A 13889-nucleotide genomic window follows, 5' to 3' on the forward strand; every position below is an offset into this window, starting at 1 on the left:
TGTGTGTGTGTGTGTGTGTGTGTGTGTGTGTGTGTGTGTGTGTGTGTGTGTGTGTCAACCAACTCAGATCTGGTCTAGAAGGGGCATCAATAACAATCCCAATAACGACCCCACTAGAAATTATGCCCTCGGAGAAAGAGGTTGATAAAACGTTGATGAAATGTAAACATGTCAATTAGTAATTTATTACCATTACATTCCACAGGTTGGTGTGATTGGGTGCTTATTAAATGGTGCCTGGCATAAAGGCTTGCCAGGCTATGGGAGGAGTCCCACAGACACATGCCAACCCTGCGGTGCCACCCCCTCAGTGACATCTAGCCACACTGAGCCACACATCTGTTTCCCTCTGTGCCCAGAGTGAGCCCAGCAATAATGGGGAGGGACGGTACACCTAAAACACACACACACACTCACAAGCACACACACACACATGCACACTTGCAATCAAAAGGACACTCACATGCAAAAAGACACCCCTCCCAAAACTCCATAACCCCCCCCCCTCATATTACCATTTATTACAGTAATAACCAAACCAGGACACCTGGCTTAAAAAAAGTCCAAATGTGAAACGAGTTAAGACTGAGGTAGGTAGGGCTGGAACCAAAAAAAGATACATAAAAGTACAGTTAAAGATCCAATCCAAAGGTGTGAGAATTGTGAAACGATTCTTGGCCAAGTGTCTTTCTTCTCTGGCTGCTCAGCTGCAGAGCAACACAATGGGGCTCCTCTCTTCAGTGATATCTAATGGCTAAATATTTATGACTCCTGTAACCAGTTCCAACTTATGGAAAATAAATCTTTAAACACTTTTGGCAGAAGCTTCTCGCCACTCGGCTCCATTACCATATCAATTATTTTGTTCTTACCAAGCTAATAATAGGGGCCTGTAGATGGAGGGGTATTTATAGTGCCCTCGGAGCCGGGGTCTCAGACCAGCTTTTATTCCATGAGTATTTCCTGTGTTTATCGCCCGCTCTCTGTCCTCATTTTGAAATTATTTATATATTAGATGTAGGTCTACAGAGGTCACCAGTAGTAAGTAGTATTTGAATGTCTCTCTGAGATTTGGTGAAGTGCAGAAATGCACATGGACACACGCATACACACATTTTATGATTCGGACACTGACGATCACAGATTGAGTCAAATCACTTGAAAATCTGTCTGAAAACACCACTTTTAAATCATTGAATGAGTATGCAAACACAGTACATACAGTACAAGTAAATTTAGACATTTATCTTCCTACCGCAGCATGTGTGGTTCAGCGTGTTGAAAAGGCCAAAATGCAGGGGGACAACATCCCACAAAGCCTCTCTGTGTACTGTATCAGTAGCTGCCTTAGCTTAGCAGTGCTCCAATTTGCCAGCACTTGTGGAAACAGTGCAGGGCTTACAACAGGGCTTTTCTCTCATCACCAACACTAAGTTTTCTGCTCAACAATAGCTGTACAACTATCTGCTAATTACAAACAAGAGGGGGTGGGGTCTAGCGTACAGGGAAAGCTGTTAGTGCCTGCCTGCTAGCACACTATTTTTCAGCCCTGCTAGGCAAGCGCCTTTAGTATAAACTCGAGTAGCTAGATGAGGTAGCGTAAAAAAACGCACCCCCTAATTATTCAGTAACTTCAGCGAATCAGTGAATTAACCCCTCACCCCGCCCCTCCGTGACCCCGCCTGCTACCGCGTGTCCCCGTACCACTACAGAAGGGGCGGTGGACACAGGAATATTGGTGCAGGAATTAGCCCCCAAATTTACCGCGGGTCGTTCTCCACCATTTTAAAACACCTGAGGCTCTGTTCCAATTAAGTCCATGAGTAATATGGACAGTCATTAGCTTGGACATAATGATATTTCATTCTGAAGTGAACGAGGGGCGACATCTACAAGTGGATATAGGTAATTGAATTCTAATGGAGAGTTTAGAGAGGTATGCTGCTCCACACACTGCACAATGATCATTCAGCGGCTTAAATGGGCAACAACAAAAAAACATGTACAACCACGCCCAACTCTCCAGTCCATATACTCAGTGAAGTACTGTACAATAAAACATTTTTATTTTATGCTAATTCAAATACAGAAAATGTCAATAGGGAATGGCCGCGTGATAAATGTCAACATGTGTTTTCGAGAGCTCTTGCCCCTAATACAGAATTGGATTGTGTTGAATATTACATTTCTATTTCCCTCCCCTAAAAATTCAGAGGACTGTAATGGGGGCCCTAGTACATGAATATGCAGTCATGCCTTTGGCTACGGAGTAAACAGACAAAAGAGTGAGATAAGAGAGGGGGCAGAGAAAGAGAATTAAAGAAAAACAGGTGATCCACACAGACTCATCAGAGCTTTTTCATGTTGCTCTCCGCATATTAACCTTCTCTACTGAACGAATAGACCTCGGAGCAAACGAAACCACGCTTGGAAACATTTCCCGTTCCTCTCAGGGACTGAAAATGTTTGGAATAATCAGTTTTTTACAGGAAGACTCGTCGTTGGCCATCTAGGGTTGTTTTGGTAAGCAGCTGTTAGTGATTGGTTGACAAAACACGACAAAGTATGTCAACCAAACTTGACTTTGGCTTTAAACTGGCCAGGAAAACTGTCTGCTGCAGTATCCTCACTGAAAGCAGGGCTTTCGGAAACAGAGTTCGATAACACATCAATGAAATGTAAATACTTCAATTAGGCATGCATTACTACTAAATGGGTTGATCGGGTGAGAATATCAATATCCTAATTCATTCATTAATGAAATGCATTATCATTAATAGTAATAGTAACAGTAATTAATAGACTGTATTTTCCATTTACCTCTGCCACTGTGATGATGCATGCATTTGTGGGCCTGTGACCATATTTTATTTTTCTAATTCAATATTTTCATACAGTCCCTGCCTACTTGGATCTCAAAAAATGATACAGGGAAAAAGGGCACATCAAATCCAAAATTCAAATCCAAACCAAGAGCAGGGGATCTTGCTGCTTTGAATTAAAAGAGCCTGAAGGCGGCCAGTCAAAGTTTTCCTAACCCATACCCGAAATGTGTCACAGTGTGTAAATAGGGCAGGCTACTGAATTTTGATCAGGATGAGAGATAGACGGCTAAAGCTACACCGCAGCCTTCCCTCTCAGCCTCGTACACATTGCATTAGTGTCGAGCAGACACATAAAAGGGAAAGATTAAAGGCGGGTGAAGATAAAATATTAGGGTGGGTTTGACGAGGAGTGAGATCACAGGGGTGTGTGTGTGTGTGTGTGTAAACTGTCAATTTTGGATAAAAACATTGGCTTGAAACATTGAACGTTTGGACAAAACGCAGGATGCATTATGCAAGGCCACACAAATAGGGTAGGTATAACGATCCTATTGTCTATTGATCAGAAAATATATCAAGATATAATACGTGTATATGACCGAGTTTGATATGTGTAATATGCATGACTTGTTGTATATTGTAGTTAGCTAACCAACATATCTAATTTAATTCATATCATCAGTAGTTTAGCAACCACTAGAAATGCTGTATGTGAAACATTGTGAAAATATAGAAAACCAATGTACTGGTGTCTGTGTGTAGTGTTCCCACGTACCTTGAGCTCGCGGAAGAAGATGCTGCTCCGGGCCCACTCCACGATGGAGAACAGTGTCTGGTCGGCCATCTTGCACATTAGGCCGAATGTGTTGAGTTTCTCGTGTTTCCCCCGGCTGGCCTGCTCCTGCTGCAGATAGGTCAGGATCTTGGCCTGCACCTGGGGCTCGTCAGGCTCGCACTTCAGCAGCTCCACTATGAGGTGAGGGAAGCTGGGCGGCGAACCCGTCTGGTACGCGTCCATATACGGGTTGTATCCCATGATGGACTCGGGCGAGCTGGTGTACGGGTCCGGGTACTCGGACTTGATGGTGCGGGTGCTCTGGAAGTGGCCGTAGGCTGCCTGGTAGCCCTGGAGGGAACCGGCATGGGGGGGCATGGCCATGCTTATGGGTGACGTGACGAAGGGGCTGCGGTCGTAGTCTGTGTGGGGCAGGGCGGCGTGGTGCGGGTGACCGTGGTGGCTGAGCGGCAGGCCCTTGGAAGCTGCCTGGTGGATGTTCTGGATAGCCGAGGAGATGGTGAGGTCGGTGGGCACCGCCTGCATCACCTGGGTCATGGCCTCTATCTTCAGGCCGTTGGCACGGATCAGTGCCTTTTTCTGCTGCTTGAGCGCCCGGTCGCGCTTGTACATGGGGCCAAACTTGTTGCGGCCGCCACGCATGCGGTCCGCCCTAACAGCTGACGGAGACAGACAAGACAGGAGAGGAAGGACAGGAGAAGAGGACGTTAGTGACATGATAACATCCATATGTGTTTCCATTTATTTTAGCAGGTAAGGTGACGAGGAACACATTCTCTTGGCGGATATTGAAGGGGGAAGGAGAGAAAAAGATATTAGCAATATTGATAAACTGATCAAATAAAAAGTCATTGGAGTCTACTTAAGCCAGTGTTCTGAAACCTCCAATCCGCGGGCCACAAATAGGCAGCTCATGAGCCAGGAGTTTGTGACCTCTGAGCAAATGTCAGTCATGTGTTCATAACAAGAACCCACACCAAACTATTAGCATTGATGGATCATAGAGATGTCTACAATGGCCATTTAACACAGAGCTCCCGTTTCATCTTATAGGTCATGCATAGAAGGGGGAAAAAACGATTAACAACTACTAAACTTTGTGTTGACCTTTGCACTGGAGAACTCGGATGTCTCAGAGCAGGGAAATACAGCGTTGTCATAACGTGTTACCTTTCACAAGCATGGCACGCTTTATCACTCAGCTTGACAGGTTGTAAACACTAGTTACTGAAACAATAACTTTTATGAACCTATGTAATCCTGATACATACCAGACAACAAGGCTGTTAGTAATTTCTCCAAGCATCAGTCCAAATGAGAAGAGTGACAACATCAACATTATTTATGCCTACACTTATTCAAAACACTGAAAAGTGTTAACACTGAAAATTATTTAATCTTGTTCAAAACACTGAAAAGTGTTTGCACTGAAAATGATTTACCCTCACTGAAAACACTGGAAAGTGTTAGCACTGAAAATGACACTCATTCAAAACACTGAAAAGTGTTAACACTAAGAACTACCCTAACTCAAAACACTGAAAAGTGTTAACACTGAAAATCAAACCAGAGTACAAACATGACAAAAATGGTACATTTCCTAATGATCCCAAAACATCATATGAAAACCCCAGCAGAATCCCGAATGATCCCAAGATTCCGAGGATCACAGCTTCATTCAGGCTAATGAATGAGACTGTCTCCATGGTGCACGGCGGACCATGTATGATCTGCACCATGCATGCCAAGGGGGGAGACTGTCTCTATGCCTCTCTCTCTCGGGTGCCCCCCTGTTAATTATTTATGGTTAATTATTTATCTCTTATGCCCAAGCTGTGGTGGAGTGGAGCAGGCAGCAGACTGGCTACGCTGAACTCGGTGGGAGAGTGAACCAGGCGGGACCACACCATTCACCCCCCATCCGCCCACCCCCGTTCCATCCCTACAATACTGGGTCAGGGCGGACACACCGTTGGGCACTCGGGCCACTAATATCTAATATCTCTAGTAGGGAGTAGGTATTGAAATACATAAAGTGATTAGAAGGGGGCTGGACCAACAGCTGCCTTGGGAGTAGTTTTAATGGTCTCTGTCACAGCAGTGTCTGTCACAGTGGCGGTGATCTGAGAAAGGGGACATGAGGGGCTTAGAGGCGAGAGCACAGGGGCCGCAGACACACAGTACAGAGGGTATCACACACTGATGCAGCACTGATAAGAGAGAGAGGTAAGGTCAAGCACATAGGGTCCGTAGACACTGGCACCTAAGAAGAAGAGCCTGCCACTGGTTAAGTGACACACACAAAACAAATATGTACTGTATATATGGGCCCTGGTCAAAAGTAGTGCACTATAAAGGAAAACATTTGGAACGTGGATCCCGTGTATCCATTATACATTATTGTAGCGCCTTTAACTATTAATGACTCAGAGCAACAGGGTAATTAATGAGCTGAAAATTAATAGTCGGCCCGTTTGGGGAAAACACAATTAGGTCTGAACCTGGGACTCACATCATGAATACTGGAGCATTTTTGATAGCAGTTTTTTTTTCTCCCTTTCACCCTCCTTGTGTCTAATTAAACAAGGTTATTTACATGCATGTTGTACAGATTAATCTGGGATGGAGTTTGGGAGAGGATGGGGCTTTAGCTGGGGGATTGGGGGTTAGGACTAGCTGAGGTTGGGATTGGGGTTTGATACTGGGGAGAATACTGTACTGTATAAGGCAGGAGCTGAAGTACAAGGATGGGGCTGTGGTATAAGTTTAGACTGTAGGACTGTAGTATAAGGCTGGGGCTTAGGTACAAACACACAGACACACACTCTACACTCCATCCCGGGCCCGGCCCGCCACGGCACAAAGGGCTCTGCTTATGGTCTGATTTATGAGTGTTTAATATACAGGAATATTAAGTGAGCGTAGGTGAGGATCCCTGTCGGGCAGCAGCATATTAATGGCTCCCCTGGCCAGGTTCTGACACCCTGTTTGTCATGTCTGCCCGGTTCCCACTCTGGATGTGCGCTACCCCACGCACACACATGAATACCTATGATACCTATGCATAAGTAATGGGACAGGAGTCTGGCTTCCGTTTCTTCGGCAGGTAGAAAGGGAAACAAGACAGGGCAGGGAGAAAGGGAGGATAAAAAAAGGTGGACGGAGGGAAAACACAAACACACAGGAGACAATTCCGTTTATCTGTGTGGAAATATTAGGATTCGGGCAGGGGTTCAATCAAACCTGCACTGCGGGGGAAAAAAGTGATGTTTTTCCTTAACAACGATATTGCATGTTACAGTGAGAATCTAAAGGGGATAATATGTTTTGTTTAAATGACTGAATAGTACTTACTATAAAGTATATGCTTAAATAAATATATGTTTTTTTTAGGCCTAGAAGCATGAGATTTTATCAGCAGTGTGCTAGTAGTGCATGCATTGCATTGTGCGGGTGGTTGAATCCTACTCTATACCTGGGACAGGCATCTTGCTAGGCTCTTGGATGACCGTAGCTATTTACTGACAATTTAGCTTTGGGCAATAAAACAGGAATAAAGAATTCCCACCATACTTAACAAAGTAAATTATCCAAATTAGATTAATTACGGATATTAGTAAGTATGGTACATTTTAACACTAATATGTTTTAAAACATGTTTTAACACTCAAAAATGTTAACTCATATTAACACTCATCAATGTTAAAATACCAGTGCCAATGCACCTTTTCAAGGGAAAAGAAGAGTGGAATCTGTACATTGCTCATTCACACTCAACAGGAAAGACACAACAACAGGAAAAGTGAATCTGAAATCAGATCATGAGCCCCGACTGCACATTAGGCCAAAGGTAAACTATTTATCATGGGCATAAATACACAACAAAAGGATATCTCACGGCGGCATAATGACTCCTTTTCCTCCAGGATAGATAGGCGTCGTCATGCTTTTATCAGTCCAGATAACAGGGACTGAATCTCTCTATGGCAGACATGTCAGACTCAGGATACTGTCTGTGTCACTCAGATATGACTGCCTGTATTTCCACCATTATTTACAGCCCCAGCCCAACACTGTACTGGATATTGACTAGGTCTATTGACTTATCGGTAGACAGGAACAACTTCCGACAAGCAAAACAAACCCCAAAATTATCCTACCTTTAAAAATAGATTTAACTGCAATTCAACCATTTTTTCTTTTAAAAAATCAGCCCAAAATGAAGGACTATGAAGGGTCTAGCTGTAAACACCTTTTTTTGGTGCGTCTGAATATATTTATAATATATTTATGTGTTTACTGGAAAGCTGTGTCTGGAAGATCAGGATTCTAGCTCGGTGCTCTTTACAGGTTGTGGCAACTCTCCACACTGCCTCCCTGCCTGTCCACCCGCCTGCCTGGCTCTGCCCCTGGGCTGAAGTAGACAGAGCGCTGCAGGGCCCCTCCGCCCAGCTGCTGGCATATGAAAACAAATCACGTCGTAGTAAGCTGTAAAATGACAGGCGTGGAAATTCTGCCCCGCGGCCATTCACAATTAATAGTAATTAAAACCACACTCCTGCGGGCTAAGAGGAAAAGACTCCAAAAAAAGAACTGTTATCTTAAAAAACGCTTAAAAGTATACATGAATATGGGATGGTTTTATGAAGATTGTGGTTCAACGAGGAAAGGTTTAGGCTAAAGACTGAGGGCCCAGTAGATATGAGTGTCAGGGGTAAATCAAGCCAATGTTGCCTTTCACTTCTCGCCCCTCTGTGTACCTGCAGGACATGTTTGGATTATTTCTACAGAGTAGGTTGAATTTGGCCCTCATCATTGATACAGGGTCAGATATTTGTTCATCCCCCTAATCCTAACCTGGTAAACATTAGGATTGGGGTAGGAGTATCTCATCCTTGATCTGTGGTTTAGGGCAACTTCTACATCAACCTATGTCTACACAACAACAGTAGAAACCTTTGAAAACCTTAGGTGATACCAATTCAAACATGTTTGTTTTTCCTTTGCCCCAAAACTTCCACGTAACAATTTTGTTTGAATATGGCCGTAGCGTTCAAATTAACTCTATGGAGATCAAAGATAGTGGACTGGAGAATTTCCACATCTTTACTGATTGCCCATGCTAAATTCCCACTCCAAGAAGTGTGGTCTGTGCACCAAACTCTGAGCTCAAATTGTATTTGTTTTCTTTCAAATACTTTAGCTGGGTGCGACTGAACTCGCCTGGCGCAATGGAACCGATGGAGTAGTCCCAAAAGTGCAAAACCCAAACATTTGACACTCTGCATGATTCGATCAAAGTCCTCAACTTTTTGAAAGAGAAACAAATACTACTTGAACACAAGTCTGTCATTCACCATCAAACCCTGATCCTAACTATACTATGACCTTGTCTTACTGTTTCATAATCTCATTAATAAGAGCTGTCCTTACCTTCCAGCTTCATGCCGACGGTAAGGCACTTCTGGAAGCGGCAGTAAGGGCAGCGTTTTCTTTGTGTCTTGTCGATGGCGCAGCTCTGGTTCTCTATACATGTGTACCGCTTGTTGTTCTGAACAGTGCGCTTGAAGAAGCCCTGTGGAAAGGCAAGAACTAAGATGTCAACACTTATGACCCCAACGTTTGTAATTGCCCTATTCACACACACACATACTAGAGCGTGCCGCACACACACACACACACACACACACACACACACACACACACACACACACACACACACACACACACACACACACACACACACACACACACACACACACACACACACACACACACACACACACACACACACACACACACACACACACACACACACACACACACACACACACACACACACACACACACACACACACACACACACACACACACACACACACAGGCATATAATGGGAAGCAATCACAGGCATAAACACAGTGATGTGAACACTAGGACTCACAGAATCACAGAATGGAGGCACAGAAAAAACAAACTACCAAACTATATTCACACAAAAAAAATGTACTTGATAAACGGACTATGTATACACATAATTGCAGCCATAAATACAAATAAATGATCCCAAACAGACACACAGATAACAGATCTATTGATACCAGCTCCTGTTCATGACAATGATATGATAAATGGGCTTCAGTGTTCAATGTCTGGTACTGGATTAAACTGAACTGAATAATGAACATGTTGATATCATATGTTTACACTGAAGAAAGCTTAAAACCCTAACAAAGCAGCAAACCCCAAATCTGATATAGCCTACTTGGTATAACACATAATAATTCTTATTCTTATGCAATTAACATACTAACATCACCCTAGTACTTTTCAGTGCTAATGCTGAATTTTTACTCACATGAAAGTCATAATTTTCCTCATACATAAATATGTACTTTGGGTAAGTGATGAGACGGATGCATGAATACGATTCCTATGTTACTTATAGTTGAATTAGTGTTTGATGAAAAGTATAGAATATACTTCTGTTCTCATTGTGAGTTTTAACAGAGTGTTAATACAATATTATGAGTAACATCATCAAATAGGTGTTCAGTATTTTCATGAAGCAACCTGTTGCAATTCCAGCCATATATACATTGGTATTCACACTTACACGGCTCTATGAAGACTTCAGAATTGACTTGTAAAATCTCCTCTATCTATCTCTCAATTTAATTATTTAAAAATATGAGTGTTAGAGTAAAAAATCCAATAAATTATATCCATAATTTACAGTTCCGGGATTACACCGTTCTACCTGCACCATTGAATTCATTTTCAGAAGCAGCAGGAAAAATCTAATGGGGAAAAGGTATTAACGTATTCCCAATCCATACCAGCAGGAGAATCCCCTAAACCTGCCCATTTAAAAGTAAAATGATCAATATTTCACCAAATTCCAAACATAGATTTAATGTACAATCGCGATGCAGGCTCGTGACATGAAAATAAAACCGCACTAGACTCGAAACTAGACACAGTGGACAGACAGTCTACTGACTTCGGCCAGACAAACATGCATCAACGTAATTACGCCCCCCCCCCCCTGTATCTGTGTCTTTATCCAAATCTAGACTTTTCCCACAGCTTCTGTGTCTAACAGCGGTTATGAGAATATGGGAAGAGCCTAACGCAGACCAGTTAAAATGTACAGTATTTCACACATTTTCAAGTCAGTGAATGTGTGAGCGTGCATGCATCCTGCTTGCCTGAGTGTGTGCATGTTTGTGTCCGCTTGCATGTGCCTATGTATGTGTGTATGTGCGCATGTGTGTCTGTATAGGTTTAAAGTAGACTAACACTGTATTACTTTGTGTGCGTTTAGACATGAGTCCTGATATCACCCTTCTCAGACCCACGGCAGTGTGGTAGACTGGCGAGAAACGATAAAAACGCTCCAAACCCAATCTTTTTCCAGTCCAAAACACACAGCTTCCGTTGAAGCTACACAGTACAAAAAAATGACACCCCAAATATGTTCCTAAAACACAGACAGATCCCATTTAGAACTGTGCCGGTAGACATTTGCCACAGTTTATCACAAAAACAAGATGATTTCGCTGAAAACACTCATTTGAGATCTCATTTTAAGCAATGTTGCTATTGAAGGTATCCTCAAAGAAAACATGTAACAGCTCATGTTTTAAATGATGCCAGCATAGGCAGAAATATGTACCGCATACACAGAACGGCTAGCTATACACAAATTGACATTAGAGATGAGCATTTTAGAAAATACGACTAAAATAGGCTACTTGAAACTTCATAGGACAAACAAATGTAGGAGTTAGCTGCTTATAGACTATGTTCAAGAGAAGCACAGATGGACAATCTGACGAAAGGGTAGAGAAAAAAACAAGAACAAACCTTGCAGCTTTCGCAGGTGAGCAGCCCATAGTGGTATCCAGAAACCTTGTCGCCACAAACCGGACACATCTCATCCAAGTCTTCGTCATACGAGTAGTCCATCATTTTATAGTGGGGGGCTGCAATAGATAACATACACACATGAGCACACAAAGAAGACTGTTTCGTTTGAAAGACCATCTCTGCCTAATGCAGTCATCTTTAACGTATACATCTGAATAACTTCACAATGAGCTTAGGTTATGTGATATTTGTTGGACATCCATAAAATGTTAAATATAATATTTATTTGTATTTTAAAGCTTTTAAACAAAAAAAGGGCATTTCACAAAACTATCATTTTTGAAGGAATAATGTTATTTGATGGAGCTGAAAGAAAATATACCTCTGTATCCCTCTTTGCAGCACTCACTCTTGCTCGCCAGTCGCAGACAGGGCAAACATATGAAACTGAGCTTCATAAATATTCATGATTTTAAGTTGTGAATTCATCCGGGAAATGGTAAAATAGAGTAAGGGATTCGAGGAGAAAATGTTACCGCCCACAGACAAATGAAGACATACAGTGTAACCTTTCGCTCTAACAGGCGAAATAAAAATACAAAACTGATTCTGAAATTGAACTTACAAATGCGCTCATTAAATCGCTATTGCTCCTATCTGCTGTAGCCTGTATGTGTAGGCCTACATTTGTATTGACTTTCCATAAACCACTGCTTTAGCCCACATTTTACAGGCATGAATGCCGAAAGGCAATAGTTGCATTGATGAGAGGATATATGACAGTACTAAGCAAACTGCTGAACTGACATTTACAATGGTTACAAAATGTTTTATTGTTCTTATAAAAAGTGGCAAACATCAAACAGAAAAATCCCAATGAATTCCAGAGCGGACAAGAAAACTGGCTAATTATTTCCTGAAATTAGACTCTATATAAAATAATGTAGGCTAACTTTCAATTGCAATTGCATCTTTCTGCCTGTGCCTGCCGATTTCTTTCTCCATTGACCCTTTGATCTCGCAGCGTTTGAATAGTAAGTTGAAATCGGCAACAAGTCCTCTTGTGTTTTGAAAGTTCTGCAGTGCACTATCAAACAAACTTTTAATACAGTTAACTGATAATGTAGCCTATTACTTACTATATTACAAACATATCTGCCTGCACGAAAAATCCCTTCGATAGGAAAGTGTCAGGCCTCGTATTTTGATGACAGGAGAGCAGAACCCATGGATAGCCCAAGTTGGATGCGAACTCTGAGCCGTTTGGATTTTTGCCAAGTTCAGACAGCTTTTCTGTAACCTACGGATATCACCTAAGCTATCGAATCTTATTTATGGTCTCTTAAGCACGTGCAGCCTCAAAACTATATCCAGTTAAAATGTAGATTTTTAAAATATATGTTTAAATGAATTGGAGAGAGGCATTTGCTTGTGCACTCACACAGAGAAACAACCCGTGCAAAATGAAACAGAATGTCCCAAAGAAATTCTAGCCCTTTATTCCTTGAGGTTGGTGTTCCTTTATCAGGTGTTAAAATTTTTAAAAAAGCCACATGAGACTTGATTTTAAATCAAATGTAAATGTGCAATTGGCAAAATGAAAGGGATTTACACATATTAATTCGATAGGCCTGCAGATAAGTTTTTTTTCGATGAGAATTTTAGTTATTTTATTTCCATATCTTATTAAACTTTGGGAAATTAAAGCAAGCACTAGTCTTGAATTGTGAGAAATAACACCAAAACTAAATTGCCACAACGGGTTATAGGTGATAGTTTGTAAACTAAACAAAAATATATCCAAGTAAAATGTATCTTACTCAACTGGGTATTTTTCAATCATTACATAGGCCTACTTTTGTCCGAATTTTTGTTTTGTTTTAGGACTATTGCTACTCTGACACAAAGACTAGACTATATGATTTGCACGCTCGCATTTGCATTCTGGAGTAAAGATTCTACATGTATCACCCTTTTTTATATCAACTTTTGCCTTTTGACAGAAACGTGACGTTAACTAAAATATTTTATCCAGAATAAAAGTTATTTTAATATCACTGACATCATTTTGCATGGTACTGAAATCGAGGTTTAAAAGATAATAGCCCAGAGTTAGTGACATTTGGGGAATTCCAATTTTTCAGGATTCAACAACTGCTGGTGAATCAGATCATGCATATTACACAAATTGTAGATAACGGTGAGCTTTCGGGTGGTTTACTCATTAGCCTAGTAAAATACCATCAGATAACGTTGGCTATATGATATATACATTGTGGCGTGTAATTTCTTAATATGTCAGAATAAAAAACAATGAATTAAACCGAATGATATCTGACAGTGAGTATTGGGATTTTAATCAATTCATAGAGTGCACAAAACAATAATTCTGCATGCA

The 13889-nt window shown here is 41.7% G+C and overlaps 1 protein-coding gene across 2 annotated transcripts in view; it reads right to left on the minus strand.

Annotated features, from left to right (window-relative positions):
* Positions 1 to 13889, minus strand: part of LOC123997464 (nuclear receptor subfamily 5 group A member 2) — a 99675-nt gene that overhangs the window by 75282 nt on the left and 10504 nt on the right. For both annotated transcript variants that reach the window (XM_046301736.1, XM_046301735.1), the window contains 3 exons: positions 11489 to 11607; positions 9055 to 9196; positions 3601 to 4280 (listed from right to left, as the gene is read on the minus strand). In XM_046301736.1, the coding sequence (XP_046157692.1) occupies positions 3601 to 4280; positions 9055 to 9196; positions 11489 to 11607 (941 nt within the window). The remainder of the gene's footprint in view (positions 1 to 3600; positions 4281 to 9054; positions 9197 to 11488; positions 11608 to 13889) is intronic.

This window comes from Oncorhynchus gorbuscha, linkage group LG15, assembly GCF_021184085.1.
Source record: "Oncorhynchus gorbuscha isolate QuinsamMale2020 ecotype Even-year linkage group LG15, OgorEven_v1.0, whole genome shotgun sequence".
Classification (NCBI taxonomy): domain Eukaryota; kingdom Metazoa; phylum Chordata; class Actinopteri; order Salmoniformes; family Salmonidae; genus Oncorhynchus; species Oncorhynchus gorbuscha.